Source organism: Centroberyx affinis, unplaced genomic scaffold (genome assembly GCF_046629955.1).
Source record: "Centroberyx affinis isolate AG114_WGS23_722 - 3 ecotype Tasmania unplaced genomic scaffold, CSIRO-AGI_Caff_v1 ptg004204l_1, whole genome shotgun sequence".
Lineage (NCBI taxonomy): Eukaryota > Metazoa > Chordata > Actinopteri > Beryciformes > Berycidae > Centroberyx > Centroberyx affinis.
In genome coordinates, this window is record NW_027281952.1 from 871,789 (window position 1) to 892,500 (window position 20,712).

The window sequence follows — 20,712 nt, forward strand, 5'->3', positions numbered from 1 at the left end:
GTCACAAATGCAGAGCAAATGTGTGTCAAATGGATTATTTTTTAATTAAATTGTATTTTGTTGTGTTGAATGAGAGGATTCGCCGTCTGAGAATTAGGAATGTGGAGAAATGTAATTATTAAGCTCTCATTAATTTGACTTGTCTTCCGCTTTAACTCTGTATTGCAAGATCTTAAACTGTGAATCTGATCAGAGAAATAACTTTCATTCCATCACTGTCAGTCCAGCTTTCCAGTCAGCATATGCAGACAGGCTGGCATGAATTGGTAGGTGCAGGTAATGTGGACTGTACCAGTTTAGCAGATAATCTCCTACCTCTTATATTGCAGTGTTTCGACTGTATTGTTGGTGAACTGCAGTCAGTGTGTTCAGTGTAAAGCAGCAGCACTCAACACTGGTATACACTGGTAATAGAATGACCGTTTTAGTCTTGTGTGTAGTCAATAAAACCTCTTTTCAATAACTAGCTGGTAGCAATAGTTTAATTTTGAGTGACACATTTTCTGTGATATTTGGTTGACGTACATGTGGATGATTTTAAAATGTGGCGACAACATTTTCCAAAGGGTCCCAGGTTCTTTCCTCTTTATTTGGATATTGACATCAACTTGCACTGTACAGAGGACATATTGATGGTTATTAGTGGCGGAAAGCTGCTGTAGAGGTTAAAACAAACTGCCACAACAGGCTCAAGTCTCTCACACCCATTATGCACACAACGCTTTCTTTAAAGTTTGCAGAGTGTTGTCTTTGTCCCTTCTCATGCGCTCCTCATTATTTGCCTTCCTCTTCTGAAGACTCATCCTCAGCCTCCTCCAGCCACTTGATGAACTTCTGAAGCTGATGGGGGGGGGGGGAGCATAATGCAAAAATACATAAAAATAAGGCTGTAGTAAATACTGCATTATTGCAAAGCCATGACAATTTCAAGGGTTGGGAAAAACCTAAGTGAAGTAAACAAAATAAATATAATTCTGGTGTGTAAATATATAAAATATCATCAATATCCAGGCACAACTGTTAAACACCAATGGCTTTCGGCATTGCACCTTTCTCAGGGTGATCAAAGAAAGACAAGACAGATAATGAGCCGATTGGTTTTTAAATCCCCTCCATACCCTGTAAAGGTATTTTATACAGACAACTCAATGATATTTCTCATTTCTGTTTTTTTTTATTATTTATGTTGAGCTGGGATCAGCTGCTGATAATGCAATATTAATGGAAACTGCAATTGTGTTACATTCCTATGACAAACCCTTAAGATGTAGAATAGTAATGTGCTATACAGCTCCATTTCCCTCTGTACCCCCCTCCTCACAGTGTACCTACCCCCTGGTTCTTGCGGAGCTGCCTGCTCTTGTCGGTGGTGGCTCCCTGGGAGAACCAGCGCAGTATGATCTCCTCCTCCAGGATCTCCAGCTGGTACATGTTCATCAAGACCTAGAAAAAGAAAAAAGAAGAAAAGACAGCAGCATTTTCAGCTCCAGGATAATCTGAAAGTACAATCCACGCTTGATGACTGCAGATTAAATGCTATGCAAAGTCACTGAAAGTTTTGGCTTTTTTGGAACATTCTGGCTGTAATTGAGTTTATTTTTGCAAAAAAAGTGTCTGCAGATTCATGACAGTGCAAGGTATATATAGTGTTGAGTTTCCCTGACCTTGACCATAGCTCCCCAGTGGCTCTCCTGCTCTAGGAAGTATTCCTCGAAGGCAGACAGACAGTCCAGATGGTCCTGTGCTCTCTTCACATAGTTCTTAAAGACCGGCGCCCATTTCTTCAGCAACTGAGAGGAGGATGAGGAAAAAGAAGAAATGAAGATCACTTTTTTTCCCATCTGCATCCCTTTGTCTAGACGCTATCATGTCTACAGTTACAGGAATGTGTTGTGAAGAAAAAAAATGTAAATGTTATTTACGGGCAGAAGGAGAGCAGCGTATTGGGCTGTGGTGAGCTGTGGGACTTGCTGCTGGAACGGGAACTCCAACACCACTCTGGTCAGAATCTGCATGACCTCCTTCAGAGTGATATTGTAGGCGTACCTGCGGAGAGACAGCATGTTGAACCGAACGTCCGGCAGCAATCGCTTTGAAGACGGAATTCCTGGCAAAGGCGAGTTAGTCCTTACTTAAGAGAGTTGATCTCGAGCACAAGATTGTCACAGCCGATGTTTTCCTCCAGTCCTCTCTGCAGAGTCCCGAGCACCTCCATCTGAAACACTGCACATGGAAAGACAGCAGCTATTGATCCTTGACTCATAAAATGAATTTAAAAAAAAAAGAAGGGACAGTACACTGATCTAAGTGGTAGAGGAGGGGAGACACAGGAGAGAAAGCTTACATTTACATTTGAGGCATTTAGGTGTATCTGATATCCAGAGTGACTTACAACAGTAGAATAGGCTTAAATTCCTATATCAAAATTATAAGCGACCACAAATAAGGAGTGTAATAAACCAATCAATCAATAAATAAATAGAATAAGAAGTTAAGGAGAGAAATAGACAGGGTTCCCACAGTGGCCCTGATGTAAAATTCTGTGACTTTTCCATGATTTCCCATAACTAAGTCGGACCACTTCCATGACATAAAAATGTTTCCTAATGTTGTTTTTCTAAAGGGTCTAAACAGTCTGGTTTCCACTACAGCTGAAAACCACCATCTAATCCAATGAAACAAGTTGTAAAATACATTCTGGTATATTGCTGTAAAGTGACGCATTTGTAAAATTCCCTGATTCCCCAGAGAATTTATCAAGACTTTAACTGGAATACACCTCAAAATTCCATGATATCCCAGAAATCCTATGACCAGAGGGAATCCTGGCTAGAAGGGATTATTTAGATTGAGTAGAGATTGGATATCATTCCCTGGTGAAGGGGGTGAAGTACTTAGGGTTAGGGTTAGGAGATTTGATCCTAGGCCAGTAGGGGGCAGTCATATGGTTCCAGAGGCAGGGGGATTTAACCAGTCAAATTTCTCCAGACACAAACCCCCCCTCTCACCTTTGACGTCGTCCATTTCTGGGGAGGGGATAACTGGATCGTCTGAGTCGTCGGGCTCACTGTCCTCGCTTTCACTCTCAAGGTCCGGGTTCAACACCAAGCCTGGCGGACAAGAAACAAAACCCAGGCTGCTGGGACTGTGACTGTATCACTACAGGAAATGCAGATTTTAAAGAGCTGCTGTCCTACCCCAGAGACACTGGGACAGCTCCTCCTCCTCTGTGTCATCCAGACCGCTGGCCTTCCAGATGTAGCCTTTCCCTTCCGTTCCGACCTCTGCCGGGTTAAACACTAGAGGACAGGAGAAAAGTACAGCTTACTGGCAGCACAATGACACGGTTTGTGAAATTCTGAACGTGGTCAACGCGTCCGTACACACCTTTCTGTTTGGTTTTGTCTTTACTGTGACCAACCTCAGCGTCGTCACTCAGGAATTCATCGTCGTCATCTTCCTCCTCCTCGTCTGGATGGTGCATGGACACCACAGTGCCTTCCGGTAGAGAGATGTTTGGTCCGATCACCACCTAGAAACAGTCCGTCTGCAGATTAGGTCCGCTGCCTAGTATTTCCTCATGCACTTAAAGCTGCACTAGGCAAGATTTTTTATCTAAAAATACACCTGTCCTATCAGCCTAAATCACAAAGTGAGGCTGTAACAGAGAAGTGTGTCACATCCCCATTTCTGATGTTGGGTATCACACACAAAATTGGCTATTGCAGTCCTTAAAATTCATTCAGTTACCTCTCACTGCAATTGGGGGACGCTAACATGCAAAATTGTCTAGTGCAGCTTTAAAATGGAAAGCAGTTCTGCTATCTTGTTAACACAAATATAATCTTCCATCAGCTACTAGTTAGTTGCAAATAGGAATTAATGATGCCAATATATGCTTTGCTTACATTGTATGCCAGTACACACTGCTTATTAAGCTTCACTCCCTCTTTGACCTCAGCCTTGTCGCAGACCACAGACTGGCTAATCGCCGCGCTACTGGCAATGTGAACATTATTCCAGATGTAGGCACGGTCCAGGATTACGTTGTCACCTGTTGCAACACAAAAGAGGATCATTTACTCAACTTTTATACCCGTTTCCTCTCAATCTCCTATATTCAAACACACACAATTTAGCACTTTGCCAAGGAAAGCTCTAATCCAAGTTTAATCTTAGCTTTCGATGGTTTTAGGTACTTACCTATGGTGCAGTTGTTGCCAATGACACTGTTGGAGATGTAACAGTTGGCGCCGATGCAGGTGTCGCAGCCAATCAGGACGTTCTCCTCCATCTGGCTGCCGTGGCCCAGACTGACTCCCGAGCCTCGGTAGACATTGTGGCGAGAGTGCGTGCAGCTCCGTCCCTTCTGGTCCGTGAAGTTGGCCTCGGGGGTCAGGGGGTAGACCCACCGACGTACGAGGTCCGACGACACAGAGTCATACATGAGCAAGTTGGACACTCGGGCGCCATAACCGTCCTTAGTGACATGCATGTGTATCTGGTTGCCCAGGATCTAGATAGGGAGGAAATGTATTAAGGCTTGAGTTTTACTAAATAGCATTTGTGTTGGTACAGAATCCACATTCTTGTGTAATACCTCTTCGTTGACCAGAAGCCCTCTGACAAAGTCATTCCTAGTTTGGTAGTCAAAGTTGTCAGTGAAGAGCTCAGCAACCTGAAAAACGACAAAACTGTTGTTAGCATTGTCAGCAATTATGAGTTCCATAGCTGCTGTGTCTGTCTGGAAACTGACCTGCGGGGAGCAGATGCTAATGTGGCAGTCCAGGAGGTCATGTCTGATTTCAAACTCATCACTTCCGCCGTGGAAAATGTTCTGCAGAGCACAAAGAGGAGCAGCTGTCACTGGGGAGTCCAACAGTAAAGTCTGCTGAAGGTATGAGAAACTGCTGAACGGTCTGTTACCATGGGGAACTGGAGCTTCTTCAGCCCTTGTGTCTTCTGGTAGTGCAAGACGCGCTGGCTCTTACTGTCCATGGCAACAATGATGTCATCCTCCTCACAGCGGGACTTGTGACCGGGCGACGACTCCTTGAAGATCATCGTCATCACCGAGATGTTCTTCTCCATCTTTCGCCGATGCCTGAAAAGAGCACAAATTGTTAGATTAGACAGCTAACAGCAGGACTAGGGATCACTCAGATCATCATCGCTCCAGATTTTACTTAACTGATCTCTCACCTGTGCTCCTGTAGCGCCTGACTGACATCAACATTTGAAACCACATCTCCGTATACCAACACAAAGTCTGAGCGCACGAGGTTCTTTGCATCTACATCCCTCAGCACATCGCCCAGGGAGCGGTACAGGTCTGAGGTGATGATGTGGACCGTGTTTGGAGAGGTGGGCCGACACCATTTTGACTTCCTGTCAGGCACAGTGTCAAGTCAACATCATTATAAAGCATATTCTGCACCAAAAAGGTTATTCACAAAGTGTCAGTGAAATCCTCACTCACAGCAAGTGTTCCTTGATCTTATTGGACATCCAGCAACAGAAGACGAATGTTTCTTGCACCCCAGTTGAAGTGAGAAACTCCAAGGTATAGTCGATCATGGCAACATTGCCCAGCGGTAGTAAAGCCTGGGAACACAAATAAGAGATGACGTTTGCAGTCAAAGACTTAACTGAGCAGCCTCATGATGATCACTGAAAAATCCTACAATGACGTTAGAGAAAGACAACACTTCCATTTCAGCATGGGCTTTTAAGCTACGTGTTTAACCACTTCTGTTAAGCTAGTTCAGGCAGTGTGTAACACTTTACCCCACCATGACTTGGCCCTGTCAGTGTCAACAGCATGTACCAGTGTAGCTGCCATTAGCATTGCAGCTAGCTTATCTCGCTGCCTACCCTCGGCTGGTCTTTGGAGATGGGGAAAAACCTCCGGTTGAAGCTGTCTGCGATCAGGACGGCCTGCAGCGGCTGCTCCTCTTCCTCCTGGTCACCTGCACCTTTTCTACCCGAAAGGCCAGAGCCTGAACGACTCTGTTTTCCCCCTTTGCCGGCCATGTTTGACTTCCCTGCTACCAGCGCTGTCGGCAGAAACAACGACGGTGGCGGCGGTGGGACAATATTCTTTCGCTGTGTATTTTGGTTAATAACTCGCAAGTTGGGGTTCAAAGTGCTACATGGAGGTTCCAGTCATGGGGTGTCCTTACTTTCACTATCATTTGAGTCACTATAATTGATCCTAAAAAAGAGAATGTACAAGAATGAGTGTTTTTAACTCTTCATCTGTTTCATCTCCAGACATACAATGTAGACTGCAATGATGCAATACTAACTCAACAACAGACATTGATCACGTGAGATAAAATGTTAGTAAGCTGGGGTCCATGGCCACCTGTGTGTCAGTTTGGGACATGAAACTGTTAGAGAACCCTTAAACTAAGCAACCAAGTGCGTTTGTATTATAATTCTTATTTTTATTCTTATCTTGTACCGGTACTGGTAAGTGGGTAGTACACCATCCTAAGCTTCAATAGTATAACTGTTTTACATAGGTAAGTTCACTATTTGCTGATACTGTTCAGTTTCTGAACTGCTGAGTAGGCTCCGTCAACCTACAAGGGTAAGATGCTCTATTGGCTTACTGATGTTGAGTATTTGGGTGATGCATAACAGTTGATTGCCAAGATGTTAAATTAATTGCATTATTATGAGTATTATGGTCACAATGATGAGCATTACCATCACTGGTCAACCAAGGCTGCCTCATGTCCTACTAAATGTGTGACAAAAAGCTTAACACAGTTAGGATGCATTTTCAGGTCGACTTTATTGTGTAAACGTTGAAGTATTGTACATCTGAATAAACATGTAATACTTTAACAGAGACAAATTCATCTAGCTCCTGCCATATAACAGTTTAGACAGCAACCTTCATTTACTGTCCTGTGAAAGCTCAACAGTTTTTTAAGATGTTCTTAATAAACTTAAAAGTTTCAGAAACAGAATGATTATTTGTGGTGTTCTGTAATCTTCTTGGCATGCTCCAACACAGAGTCATACCGAAGGGTCTTGGATGTCCAGGAAGATGGGATTCCCTGAAGCCCAATCTGAGAAAATCAAAATAGCATATTTCATGAGTCATCAGACATAAATGACAGTTATTACTACTAGTTCTATTATTAGGCAGTTCATCAAAGCTTTTACATTTGCTGTTCTACACACGTATTAGGTGCTAAATTATGACACAAAAGTATTATATTTCCGGTGTTCCATAGCAGATTCAACTCCCGAATGAATGAACGAACGATGAGTGAATGAAGGGTAGTCACAGCCTCCTGGCGTACCTGAGCCCCAAGACAGGCCCCAATGAAGGAGCCTCTGCTACAGGTGCATCCCCCGCAGCTCATGGTGTCCCTGATGGCCTGCTCATACCGCTCGGCTGTCAGGGTCCCATGCAGCGCTGCTTGGAACGCACCAGGCAAACCTGCAGCAACATCAGAATGGGAATGAAGGGAAGGAATCTTGAACTTCAATTTGTCTACTGTTGTTGGTGGGAATTCTAGACTTCTATTCACGCACACATACAGCATATTACTATTGAGTTCCCGGTACAAGTTGATTACGACTCATTCCTTATCTAAAGTAAACCCTGCTGTTGAAAAAGGTTAAAGGGAGTTTAGTGAAGATACCTCATGTGTTTGGGAACACAGTGGGGATTAGCTCCTGTGGAGTCTTGGATAGATTCTCCTTTACCTGAAGAATATGCCCTAAAAACAATGAGAAAACAAGTACAGTTAAAACTTATATCAATTAAATACCATAATCATAGTTAAGTAAATCTCTAAAATACATATGTTCCTGTTTTTTTTAATTGTATTCTTTGATTTTTTTGATCGAGAAATTTAATAAGCGTTTTAAAACCGGGTAAAAATACGCTCAAATTATTAAAAAGATTTGAACTACTTCATAGTTAAAGCTCTGGAGATGTAGTAGAGACCATTTCTAGCCCAAAATAAAGAAGAATGAACCATTTAATCCCGTCGGTCACATGACTTCAGTGTGGTGAAGCGGCACTGCGGGCCTCACATACCGATCACAGCTTTGTCCAAGTCCTGCGGCTGCTTCCTGTCCGGGTCGCTGAGCTGGTCCAGCACTGCGTCCAAGGCTTTTGGATCAGCGCCGTTCAGGATGTAATGCTCCAGCAACCTGGGAGATAATAGTGTGTACTCCATTATGTATGCTAATGTCACACAGATCTGCACTTACCGCTTGGTCTCTTTCTCTGTCTTAAGTGATTTATGAATAAAAACAGATTGAATTTGCTGTCATGTTTTTTGTTTTTTTTTTAAATCCTGCACACCTGAAATTTAGTCACTCGTTAGAGAAGTCACGACGGAGGACTTCTGCTGCATTCCAAGTCAGAAATTCCTAGTTCCTAATTCCTAGGTGCGTACAACCTCCAGTAGTTCTAATGGACCGGCTTCGGAAAAAATCAACGAAAGAAATATGGACGCAAAATTTGATTTACCCAACGTAAAATACTGCAACATCTGCTGTTATGTCAATGGCATTTGGTAATGTTAGCTAGCTAGTTAGCATGAAACGTTAGCGAGTGCAACTTTACATTTCAAATTTTATATGTTTAACCATTTACCACACAGGTGTTTTTAATACATTTAGGGTCACACAATGCTGAAATGCTCAAATTTAAGTGTATTTTGAGGATTATAAACATGTTAAAAAGTAGGGCTGTACAGTGTATGCCGCCATATTGACATGGCAAACTCAGCTGAGAAATTTTGCCCCAGTTTCCTGCTTGAAATTCTGACTTGCTCCACTGCATTTTTGTTTTTTGGTGGCAGTTGGAATTTCTGGCTTTCTGGAACGCAGCATTCAACTCTCCCACAGCAGCACACTTTATTAGTGTTATGTTTTGTCATTTGTTAGCTATGTTGTTAAAAGCAGATTTGGCCTTACACAGTAAGTACTCATTAGCAATTATCAGTAATTAGAGACATTAGTGAGATTAGTCCTGGTTACTGAATGTGCCGCATTACCTTGCTGCTGCCAGAGTCTCTGCCACACACGCGTCGTTGTTCTGTGTGACACGGATGGCTTGCTCCACCTTCTCCAGCATGTCAGGCTTCCCCGCATAAAAAGCCACAACAGGAGCCAGTTTTGCTATTCCATCCATCTGCATGTCTGTCTCACAGCCTGTGGCAATGAAAACACATAGGTTAGAGATGTTTTCCTTAGTAATGCGGCAGTTATCACAGCTGTGATTCAGTATTGCAGCTTTACCTGTCTCTTCTTTGCCCGCATCAACATTTTTCAGGAAGCCCTTTAAACTCGCTTGTCTCCATGGTCCCTCGATGGGCAGCTGAGGTCTTGGCCCTGGCATAGACAAAAAAAAACAAAAAAACATCAGCATTGTCATCAGCCTATGAAAATAAGAAATGCTTTGTTTTTACCTTTTATTTGTAATTGTATCAATGCTCATTCTCTGTGTATGTTGGAGGAGATGAATTATTTTTTCTTATGCTTACAATAGACTAAACCTTCCTCCATTGCTTCAGTTTTCTTACCTCCTCTCTCTCTGTAAGGATCGTTGACCGGCGTGTCATACTCTGATCCAGGCCCAAAGAATTTAAGTGTGCGTTTCTTCAAATCATCAACATTTAGACCTGGGCAAATGGGATGATACAACTTAGCCAACAGCCTCACATCAAACACAAGACTCACACTGTCAGATATAAACCAGTATCTTATAGTGCAGTCCAACCAGAGACAGTCAGCAGCACCAGCCTACCTCTGACCTGGTATTGTGGTCTAACACTCAGTGGTCTGTCAACAGTGTAGAGCTCACTGTGCCGGGGTGAAGTTGGGTGAAGTGGCCTTGAAGCTACATCCACTTTCAGTTTACTCAGAGAGCTACAGTAGGGATCTGTGGTCAGACCACAAAGGTTTCAGAAGCAGCCAAAAAGAACAGCCAGCGGCTTTGGATGAGTACACCAGCGTATGGAAATCCATCTCATGACTAAGATAGGAATTTCTGTATCACATGATGGTATAGCTATGTTAACAGAAGGCTCATACTCTGCCCTCAGCTCCTGGTATAGCTGCCTACTGCCTGTTTAGGGTCTAGTGTAGGTGTAGTGTGGATGAGGACATGTCCAGAGCAGATGCTGAGGGTGGTGGTGAGGATTCTGGGACGATGCAGCTTCCAGTTCAGCCTTCTGGAAGTGTCACAGGCCTAATCATACAAACAACTGTGATAGGAAGTGCCCACTTGATAACACAATGACACACCTACTCTCAACAACCCTCTTTCCTATAGCATCCAAGCTAGGTTCCTAGATGCTGTGTATTGGTAAATTTGAAGTGATCTTTATTCTGCTTCTCTGGAGTTAGTATGCCAACAGGATGAAGCAGCAAGCCTACCTCCACATTCAGACAAGGACTCCAGCAAGACGTACGCCTGGTCTCCGTAGCAACTCTGTTTCCCCGTCTCCCTCCTGTAGAACGGGTTGGCCGACTCGGGACGGAACTCCAGGTTGGGATCCTGGGCCAGGAAGCCGTTCACCTTCTGCAGGTCATACACCCAGTGGAGGGGCTGCGCTGCAGGGGATGAGTCGCAGCTTAGGGCATTTTCATTCTCATCTGAGCCAGGAGATTCTCAAATTATGGGTAAAGACTCTGGATAATACCAAAAAAACACCAGAATTTGAGCAGAAGATTGCTTCCTGATCCTAACCGGGATGTCTGGCCTTGAGTTTGTGAGTCTAATCATATGGCTTTATGAGTGTTATTATGAACAGGAGGAGTCCAGTTTCACCTCTGGGCACTTCATCGATTAAATAAGTAAGATATATTGAAGACTTTTTCAATGTATTACCTGCTGCATCTGCAACGGCTGATCCTACGATGGCTCCAATAGCTCTGTTGCCCAGAGCTACGGCCATCTAGAAAAAAAAAAGTTCAGATCATTATTGTATTGTAGTAGCATGTTTAAGTTTAAAATCTATGTATGCAACACTATCAGAGCAGGGAACTCAGCGTGGAGCATGGAGTAAAGGTGGGGAAAATCAAACACGTAGCTATTGTAGACTGTGTTTACATAATCTCTTGTCTTCCAAATATATTGTTTCTTTCCGGGGTTTTTAAGACTTAATAATTAGGTCTGACAAAACTAATTGGTTCACGTCAGGTCTTAACTGATTGGCTGGAGGGCATTTTGATTATATCTGCAATCTACTGCTTTTCCTAACCGGGATGTTGCTATATCTTGAAAGTATTTTGTGAGCTGAGTTGACTTTGAAGCATAGACTCTCGAAAATAAGATTCAAAATCACGTCAACTGTTTAACAAGTAAACTGAAACTGAATTTCAAACACGTAAATACGATTTCACACCAATCACACAGCCAAATTCAGTTGCCTAGTGGCAAACATATGAGAGAGCTATTTGTGTATATTTTTTCGGGACAGAACAGTTCTTCATGTCTTAATCACCATTAGACGCGTCTTCACCATCTTAAAGCTAGTGTGAACGGTTTGAAAGGAGGAACAATAACGACATCCATGACAGGAACCTGCACCGTCTTTCTCATGTGACATGAATGCAGCGTTGCTAATCTGGCTGTTAGCTTTCGGGAAAACAACAATAGCCTTGGTGAAGACTGTGGGGAAGAGCTGGGCTGTCCTAAGATAACTAATGAATTCAGAAAGTGAGTGTCAGTCGCCTTAGACGTTACTGTACCGTGCACTGTATTAATGTAGGTTAAATAGCCTATAGGTTGACATTGTGAAAGTCTTACCTTACGCTAGATTCCTGCTCCGTTTCAATTGTGTAATACCTAACGTTACTAATGAAAACAGGTTGTTCCTCCTGGCTGCGGGACTGTCACGGGACCTATTTGTTTTAGCCTTCTCTCTTCTAGGCCATTTAATTTCACCCTACAAACAAATGCACGCCTCTAAAATGTTACGAAAGGGTTTTACCCCGCCCACAGGGAAGAGACTGCTCCCCCCTCCGGTCACATTCCCAACTGCACCCTTTGACAGGCTACAATAAATTACTAAATTAATTGTCAAGGCGGTTACACCACATTGATATGGTTACAAGCTGTATTAATACTATAATAATACATTCCATTGCAATATAACATTGTAGCATACAGGTAGTCAAATTTAATTAAAACAAATGTGTATTAATATGGAAATGAAATGGACATTTTATGCAATACACTGCACATTTAATTTTGCCAAACTAGTGACTATGAAACAAGTGACAACTAGCTTAATGCTTCAAGCTCGCCATCTGTTTTGTCTGTGAAGCTGACCAATATAGCAGCTTAAAGTATCAAACCCAAGTATGTCAGTTGTACATTCAAATTTCCCAATAATTCCCAGCATCTAGGCTAAGATGATGACAACAGTAAAGTAAGTATGAGCATCCAAGATGAATAGAATGAACACTGTCCTTCTTATGGACAAACCAACAAATAGAGGCTCTCTACCTGGTAGGCCTAAAAATGTAAGTGAAGATTCAACACAGAAAAACGCAGTCTTAATTAAGTGTTAAGTGTTAACTCTGAGATTGTTAAAAATAAACACTATGCCAGTGCTTATATCAGTCCAGACCCACCAGAGTTAATTTAACACTTTTAGATAGTTTTGAACACACACTCCAGAATCATATCAGCTCTACAACCGAACACACACTCCCATCAATACTCATCGAGTCCAGATTTTGCTGTGAAGACATTATTGCTGTATCAGTACAACACTGCTGGGAACCTGTTAAGGCAAGGCAAGGCAAAGGCAAGTTTATTTATATAGCGCATTTCAGCAACAAGGCAATTCAAAGTGCTTTACATAAAACATTAAAAGCATCGAGACAAAGTGAAAAAGATAAAATTCATATAAAAGAACAAGTAAAATGCATTGCATTAAAAGAATCAAATCAAGTAAAATAGAAAGATATTTTTACCCCCCTAAAGGAAACACAGAATCAAGCGGCGTTACTTCTTGGTATTGAGTAGTCACTCTCACACTGGTGACACTGTCACAGAACAGAGGGCCATGCAGTTTTCGGAGCAGAGGAAGGAAATATTGTGATGTGTTGTATTGGACTTCTAGTTGGTGCAAAATAACAACAGTAAGATAAGGCACCGTGCTGCTTACACCAGCCTTCCCAATGTGAGCAAATGACCAGAGTGAATGAAGAGGTTTAATGTGACCAGTGGATATGACAAGTCTGCTGAGCTGTGCCAAGTCTCAAGAGTGCACTACCATATTGACCATGTTGTCATTTGTCATTCGATATTCCTTATCATTTTTCTATATATTTCTTATATTTTGATATTTTTACACTGCTTTGCCCACCTGCATCTACTCCATTTTGCAAAAACCTTCACCAAGCTTCCCTTTTTATGTGTGGAAGCCAGGGAAAGGGGAAATCTGGGGTACAGACAAACTGTTCTGCGCTGAGTTTGAGTCGAGTCAAGTTCAAGTCAAACTCAGACATTTATAAAGCGCCATTAACAATCAGGTTCAAAGTCCTTTACAGAGAACAAAGTACAAAATGCTAATTAAAAACTAGATAAAAACAAGAAGCAGCACATCATAAACTCCAAGGCATGGGGCCACAGCTTGTGTGTGTGTGTGTGTGTGTGTGTGCTCACTGGCCACAGTTAAATGGGATCTGCTGTCCAATAGGCATCTTGGTTGCCAAGATACAGAGACTCTCATCCATAGAGAAAGTCTAAAAGGCAGAGTGTGTGTGTGTGTGTGTGTGTGTGTGTGTGTGTGTGTGTGTGTGGTGTGTGTGTGTCGTATAAACTGAATAATTATATGAATTTCATCCTACTTGCAGCCTTGCTGTTCTGTACCTTCAGTGTTGGAGCCTCTCACTCCCTCTAGAGATTGGTGTTGCCTTGCTGTAAAAATCACATTTCATGCACTGTGAGCTGTTCAGGTAAAATTACAGCAGCCAATAATGTGATATGTTGTTTGGTGAACAGGATACATTAGGTTTCATGGCTCACCCCATTCTGTTCTGCCACATAGACATGAACTGACTGAATTATTCTATTATTCCTTAGTTCCTTGGCCACGGTAGCGGAAAACAGTTATGGGGGGTTGTTGACCCCTGGTGGACTTAATGTCACTACATGAGGTGAAAATGAAACTCTCTCTCTCTCTCTCCCCCTCTCTGTCTCACTCTCTCTCTCTCTCTCTCTGTCCTCCCCTCCTTTCCTGTGAGCCTCTCCCTCTCTCTCTCTCATATCATTTTCTCAAATGTTTACAGTATATGCAACACAGTGAGCCACAGTTCAGCTTGATTTGTCTGCAGTCAATGACACCAGATAGAGCTGGTATATCTGAGCTGACCCCCCCCCCCCCCCCCCCCCCCCCCCCCCCCACCTCCACACATACACACACACCCACGCACACACACACACACACACACACACCTACAGTGCATCTCCCCGTCCCTCTGACCCCCTCCCTCCTCCTTAGACTGCATCTTTCTGCTGTGATTACATACTGTAGGCTTGCACAGTATGTGTGTGTGTGTGCATGTGTGTGTGTGTGTATGTGTGTGTGTGTGTGTGTGTGTGTGGCAGTGGTGGGGGGGGGGTTAGGTATTATGAGACCAAGTAGCGGGGCTTTTATTTATAGCTTACCTCTCCCCTTTCAATTTGTAAACTAATATCACAGGCAATCATCACAAACACACACACACATGCACACATGTACTGTGCACAAACACACACACTGGTGCATGTATTGAACAGCCTCAAACATGTCCCCCCCCCCCAAAAAAAGTAGTCCTGTCTCCCCCCCCCAAAAAAAATAATAATAATAATTCTACATCTATGTTTCACTTTATTCTGGAGTCAGGACTAATGGCCGTCCCACTAAGTGACACCTATGTAAGTCTGCTGAATCCTTAGCAGGTGCACCGCCCTCCTCCTCTCTCCCCATGTCCCGGGGTGACCTAGTGCCACATTCTAGCGCTGCGCAGGTGCCAGCAGCAGCAAACAAGACACCCGCACCACCACCCCTCCCCCCTCCCCCCTCCCCCCCTCCCGATATGTGCTTCTCCGTCCTACATCCATTATTTTTAGCCGGGATCCGAGCCTCCATCTACACTTAATATGGGAAAAAGAGTGTCCTCATATTCGCTGCCGTCTCTATATCCATCATCCCACTCTTTCTTCGGTTGGCGCAAAGAGCGGCTCCCGGGGCCCCGTTTGAGCAACTCGGCCCCTGCCTCCCCCGCCCCCTTTTCTCTCTTCATCCCACCCCTCTCTCTCTCTTTTAATCCTCTCTCATTCACTTCCCCCCCTCTGTCACTTTCATCGCCGTTCACCGTCTTTCCCCCCTGTTTCTCTGTCCGGACAGAAGGGGCAGCAGGTTGGTCCCCATCTCTTCACTCCACCCACTTTGATAAGCTTGTAACACACACTCAAGCACACACACACCAACTGGCGTGCACGCAGGCAAACGCACACACACACACACACACACACACACACACACACACACACACATACAAAACTCTGTCACCGCAACAACCACACTGGCCCCCACCTCATCTTTCCCATGCTCAGTTACACCCCACATAGAGACGCGCACACACACACCTATGTCGAACTTAGCCCAACCCCTCTTGCACTCTGTGCCCTACTGCCAGTTGCCCATGTGTGGTTTTTAATAAGGCGGGTGCAGGAGTCGGTCTTGCTCTCTTCTGGGTGACGCGGATCGGAAGTGGTTCTTTCATAATTTCACCAAATTATTTTGTTTTCTTTCCTTCATTTCCCTTTTGAAACTACAAACACATCTACATACCTTTGCCAAATCTAAGAGAGGAACCATGAAGTGGAGCTGGGTGCTTGTGGCAGTCTTGCTGTCATTTGGGGGGCTATCATGGGGCAAGGAGGGCTTGGACTTCCCTGAGTATGATGGCAAGGACCGTGTCCATGACCTGAACGCCAAGAACTATAAGTCTGTGATGAAGAAGTACGATGTGATGGTGGTGTACTACCATGAGCATCCCGGATCCAGCCGCGTCGCCCAGAAACAGTTTGAGATCGAGGAGCTGGCCCTTGAGGTGGGTCGGGGATGGGAACTATGGGGGTGACTGGGTGGGACGGAGCAGAGTTATTTATTACCTCTTAGAATAAGGTGGATAGGACACTGACAAGGAAGTAGCATGGGGACAAATAGGCAGTACGACTAGGAATGTTTTCATAATGTAAAGCACTTAGGAACATTACACAACTTCACCTGCTCAGACGCTGTTAGATGGCTGGAGGGTCTAGTGGAGTTTGTGTTTGCATCATATTTAATTTTAGTTTGATGGATGGATTGCAACTTGTGCAGTTGTAAAGTATGTGATAAGCTGCTGCTGGTTGGGGAACTTTCATTTTATAATGCATATTTTACCAGCCAAGTTGGTCAAAAACAGATTCTTATTCACAGGTGCAAGGGAGTGGCTGCAAGGGGAGGGAGGGGAATATTTGGCAAGAGACTCCCGCATATTGTTTGCAAGACTTGGAATTGTATTAAGTGCTGAAATTCAATACAAGAGGAGCTATTGTGGGAATATTTCAATGACGGTCCAGGGTAGAAAATAGCTTTGCTGGATTCAGAAATGCTTCATACTGAGGTAGCAAAAATGTGTCACAAGCCTGTGGTGTGCTGTGAGTGAGAGACAGCATCCATCAGGCGCAAAGAGCTGAGCTGTAAGCAACACAAGCTCCTGTCACCTATTCTGGCAAAGGATCAACTCATATACAATGTGTATGTGTGTGTGTGTGTGTGTGTGTGTGTGTGTGTGTGTGTATGTATGCACACACACCTCCATCAGCATACCATGGCAACCCAGCTACCCATCACACCAAGGGGCCTCCAGTCATTGTGGACAGTCAGCAGTTTGATCATATTCCTCACAGAAAGACATTACATCATCATTCAGCCCACAACCTCAGTATCGCTCACTAACACCTTGAATCAGCGATGCCTTGACTGTCACCGTCCAGTGTCCTCATTTTGAAAACCTCGGCAGTGGATTTCTGAATACACAAGAAAAGATATCAAATGTCACAGATGCCACACCACATTTTATATTCACTGACTCAATGTTGATCCATTATTCATGGCATGTCTTTGCCAAGCTGTTTCTTTTGAAACGGATAAAAACAGAAACAGAAATGACAGTTACAGTTGATGCAGAGAACATGTGCATCCGGCATATTTTTTTTACGTCTTAATGTTCTCAGTCAGTCAACTTAATGGACTTTTTGAGGACATTTGAGACACATGACGTAATCTTTTTTGAAGAAATATTGGTTATCTAATTCTACAAGGAAGCTCTAATAAAGGTGATCGGGGCAATGATTGACCAATGGAATACACACTGGATCACGTGGTTAAAGACTGTGACCTTCTGGCTTGATGGCATTCGGTCATGCTATCTCACAGTGTAATGTAAAGACATCATACCCAGACATGTGGCCGCTACCTTATAGGCTACACTTGATCCATTTAGATATATTGAGTAGAACCATAAAGCTGCAAAGACTGCTGCTGACATCTTTAAAAACTGATGTGCAAGAAAACTAAATGCAAAAGATTTATGACCAAATTTTAGTGTGGGTTGAAATTGCAGGTCTAAATCTTGTTTTCAGCACAGTCAAGAGCTCACAAACCTTCAGGCTCTTTCCCTGACTCATTACTGACAACTGCAATCATGCAAAATCACTGCAATTATGTGCACAGAAAATAGTCAATAAAATAGAATAATCATTTTTAGATCAGGTTTTCATGGACTTATATGGAAGCATCTTGCTCAAAAGTAAAAAGTGAAATATCACTTTAAGAACTTTTTCATTTTGCTATATATTGAAAAGAACAAGTTAATCTGAGAGGGGCCTTAAAAAAAGACACCAAGAACACCTCGTCTCTAAGGAGTACAGATACAGATTTATGGAGTTCCTGTCATGCAGAAGGAGAAAATAGAAGTGGATGAAGAGAAGAGGGAGGAAAGAGAATTGAGAGAGAGAGAGAGAAAGAGAGAGAGAGAGAGAGAGAGAGAGCGCTGAATAAGAAGATATCAGAGGGCTGTAATAATAGAAATGAAAACGGCAATAACCAAAACTCAGACATCAGAGAGATAGAGAGACTGAGCTGAACATATCACATCGTGTCGACTGTCCCTGTCGTCTCTGTATGGGGCGTTAGGGCTCGGTCCCGGGCTGGAGGCCAGGACGGGAGGTTCTGGCTCCAGTACTGCCTGCTCAGCTCTGAGGTTTGATTGACACATGCAGTACTGTACTTGTCAGCGGATCCCAGAGCGCTGAGCGTCACTGCCACCTTGCCAAAATAGTCCCGGGGCTGGTGTGGCTCCGGCGCTATATTTATCCAAGTGCTGCTTTTGTGGTGGGTCGAGCTCCCCGAAGGCTTGTGTTTCTCCCGATGAATGTATTATGATTTACATTTGATGAGGATTTATTATTAGCAACACACAACGGCGAAGGCTGAAGATTTCAGAGGTCAAGATACTTTGTCGGGCGCTCGCGAGTGAAAGTGGTCTGTAAAGAATGACACGGTGTGAACGAGGAAATCGTAATTAAGTGTTTTTTGCAGTGAAGTTTCACACTGTTTTCTTATTAGCTTTTCCCCCTTGGTTTTAGGAAATGGATGTGATTGTTTTCATGGCCTGGCGTTGGCTTTCTGCTGCTGTGACTGATATCCTGGTGGTCTTCATTGTATAGAGGATATATGGTTTATGGGTGTGCTTAGGCTTAATGCTTTGCTAACATTTGGCATGCCTCCATAGAGGTTAGAGCACTTTTCTGAAGGCCTGGAGTCTTTGGACTGAATGCATTGCGCTGTCAAATGACTTCCGTCAATGCAGATAGTCATAGATAGTGAGCTTAACACATAAAATCATAAAATCATGATGGATATAGATTTTGTCTTGGCAACAAGCCTGGCTAACCAGGGAATCGAGATGGCATGAACTTAATTTGGATCATCATCAATAATAACCATCTCATTTCCGGGGGGAATAAATAGTATGCGCAGTCTATTTATAGTATATGTCAGTATGCGTCTTCTCACTGATTTTGCATGTCAAGTAGCTTGAAGACATGCAGATGGAAGGCTATAAAATCCAAGCTGGGGGACACAGTGGCTGTAGGTTTAACCTTACCTGTAGTTGAGGTTCAATTACTATAAAGTACAGCAATAAAACTATCAAAAAACATCAACCACATCTCTGCAGATGCATAATCCGAACACACCAAGTCCCAAGACAACTTTGGAAATAAATTGGAACAAAAAGTGCCAAACATAAAAACATAAAACATAAAAAAACATTATCTTGGGTTTCATGTCAAAATCATTAGAGGACAACCTTTAAATTAATCTGCTCAAATGTCCTCATTTTCACTTGCACTCGCACTTGCAGAGGAAAAAAAACACCCTCATGAAGGTGGGAAGGTGGATGTGTCTGGGCTGGGCTGAGCTAATTCAAGAAGTGGATTCTCAGAGAAATTAAAATGTAGTTGTCTGTTGTATTAAATCAGTTATAGAGGAAAATTGAAAAGATACTGAAAGTTATAGGTGATATGGTGCGTTTGTTTCTCTGTTTATTACACTTCATCCTCAGGTAATTCCCTTAATTGGCGAGATATATCCAGTTCTCACAATAACTAGGCCTTTTATGGCTTATTTTAGTCTACTTAGGTGCCTGATGGGTGCGGTTTGATACATAGGATAACAATGGAGTGACAACAAGTTTACATAATTACAGGGAAGTATTTCAAAAGTAAATTTGGTTCTGTCATTGACACCGTACCTAACATGCCTGAATGTACTAATGTGCCCCACCCATCTGGTACTCCAAGCCAGTTAAAACAAATGCCAAGAATTATTTGCAACAACTACTTAACCAAGGTCTGACAATCCCATCCTGTAATTTTCCAATTGCATGACAGCCTTGTTGGCCAACTATTTACAGCTTTACAACAAACAAAAACAGTTGCTCACCGATAATTGTCCCTGACACCAGTGTGTATGTGTGTGTGGGTGTGCGTGTGTGTGTGTGTTACCATCCAAACACTATTACACTGAGACAGCCCTCAAAGCTCTTCCTCAATGCTGTCTGGCTGTGAATGCGGTACCGACATTGGTGGAACCAACTGTCACTCACAAGGTTCAAGTTTCATACAGATTTAGAAAGTGCATAAGCAGCGCTCTTAATAGCAGGCTTTTATGGTAATGAAACTACCGAGTGAGATAACTTCCTCAATAGGTGTAAATAACAGTCCAGAGTGCTTTCAAATGCTTAAGATAAGGACATAAACACTGATTTGACTGCAAGTCGAGAAGTCAGTCACACAGGCATGTGTTGACATGTTTTATAGACTTATGTGAGGGTGTCCCTGCTGAACTTCAGTCATGTGACCGTATCTTTGATTTCACAGCTTGCAGCCCAAGTCCTGGATGAATTCGATGATGAGGATATTGGAGTCGGCCTCATTGATGAAAAGCTCGACAAGGTCGTTGCAAAGAAATTAGGTAAACACGCAGCGGCATAAATATTGCTGCAGACATTTGTGGACTTAGGTCATTATCTAAAATCAGACCAGCCGGTATCAGTATCTAGGCCACTTGTCAGAGTCAGACAAGCAGTGGTTTATGGCTGAAAATTTCAAGTAAC

The 20,712-nt window shown here is 43.2% G+C and overlaps 3 protein-coding genes across 3 annotated transcripts in view; 1 reads left to right on the top strand and 2 right to left on the bottom strand.

Annotated features, from left to right (window-relative positions):
- Window positions 1–522: 522 nt before the first annotated feature.
- On the bottom strand, window positions 523–6,051 carry eif2b5 (eukaryotic translation initiation factor 2B, subunit 5 epsilon). Its single transcript, XM_071542940.1, has 16 exons — window positions 5,875–6,051; window positions 5,480–5,604; window positions 5,203–5,388; window positions 4,927–5,104; window positions 4,757–4,837; window positions 4,601–4,678; window positions 4,204–4,516; window positions 3,909–4,054; window positions 3,388–3,532; window positions 3,198–3,299; window positions 3,009–3,110; window positions 2,133–2,223; window positions 1,923–2,046; window positions 1,665–1,790; window positions 1,333–1,443; window positions 523–840 (listed from the first exon to the last, which is right to left on the bottom strand). Exons 1-16 carry the CDS (start codon window positions 6,031–6,033, stop codon window positions 775–777), a joined length of 2,133 nt encoding a protein of 710 aa, XP_071399041.1. The 5' UTR covers window positions 6,034–6,051; the 3' UTR covers window positions 523–774.
- Window positions 6,052–6,785: 734 nt separating this feature from the next.
- On the bottom strand, window positions 6,786–11,936 carry LOC139664204 (crystallin J1A-like). The gene is made up of 10 exons (XM_071542951.1): window positions 11,792–11,936; window positions 10,871–10,937; window positions 10,417–10,593; window positions 9,561–9,659; window positions 9,277–9,369; window positions 9,033–9,189; window positions 8,066–8,181; window positions 7,665–7,742; window positions 7,320–7,459; window positions 6,786–7,082 (listed from the first exon to the last, which is right to left on the bottom strand). The coding sequence occupies exons 2-10, from the start codon at window positions 10,935–10,937 to the stop codon at window positions 6,984–6,986; spliced, it is 1,026 nt and encodes a 341-aa protein (XP_071399052.1). The 5' UTR covers window positions 11,792–11,936; the 3' UTR covers window positions 6,786–6,983.
- Window positions 11,937–15,690: 3,754 nt separating this feature from the next.
- casq1a (calsequestrin 1a) overlaps window positions 15,691–20,712 on the top strand; it is a 9,034-nt gene continuing 4,012 nt past the window's right edge. The window contains exons 1-2 of the mRNA XM_071542948.1: window positions 15,691–16,095; window positions 20,477–20,570. Coding sequence (XP_071399049.1) covers window positions 15,859–16,095; window positions 20,477–20,570 — 331 coding nt within the window. The 5' untranslated portion in view covers window positions 15,691–15,858. The remainder of the gene's footprint in view (window positions 16,096–20,476; window positions 20,571–20,712) is intronic.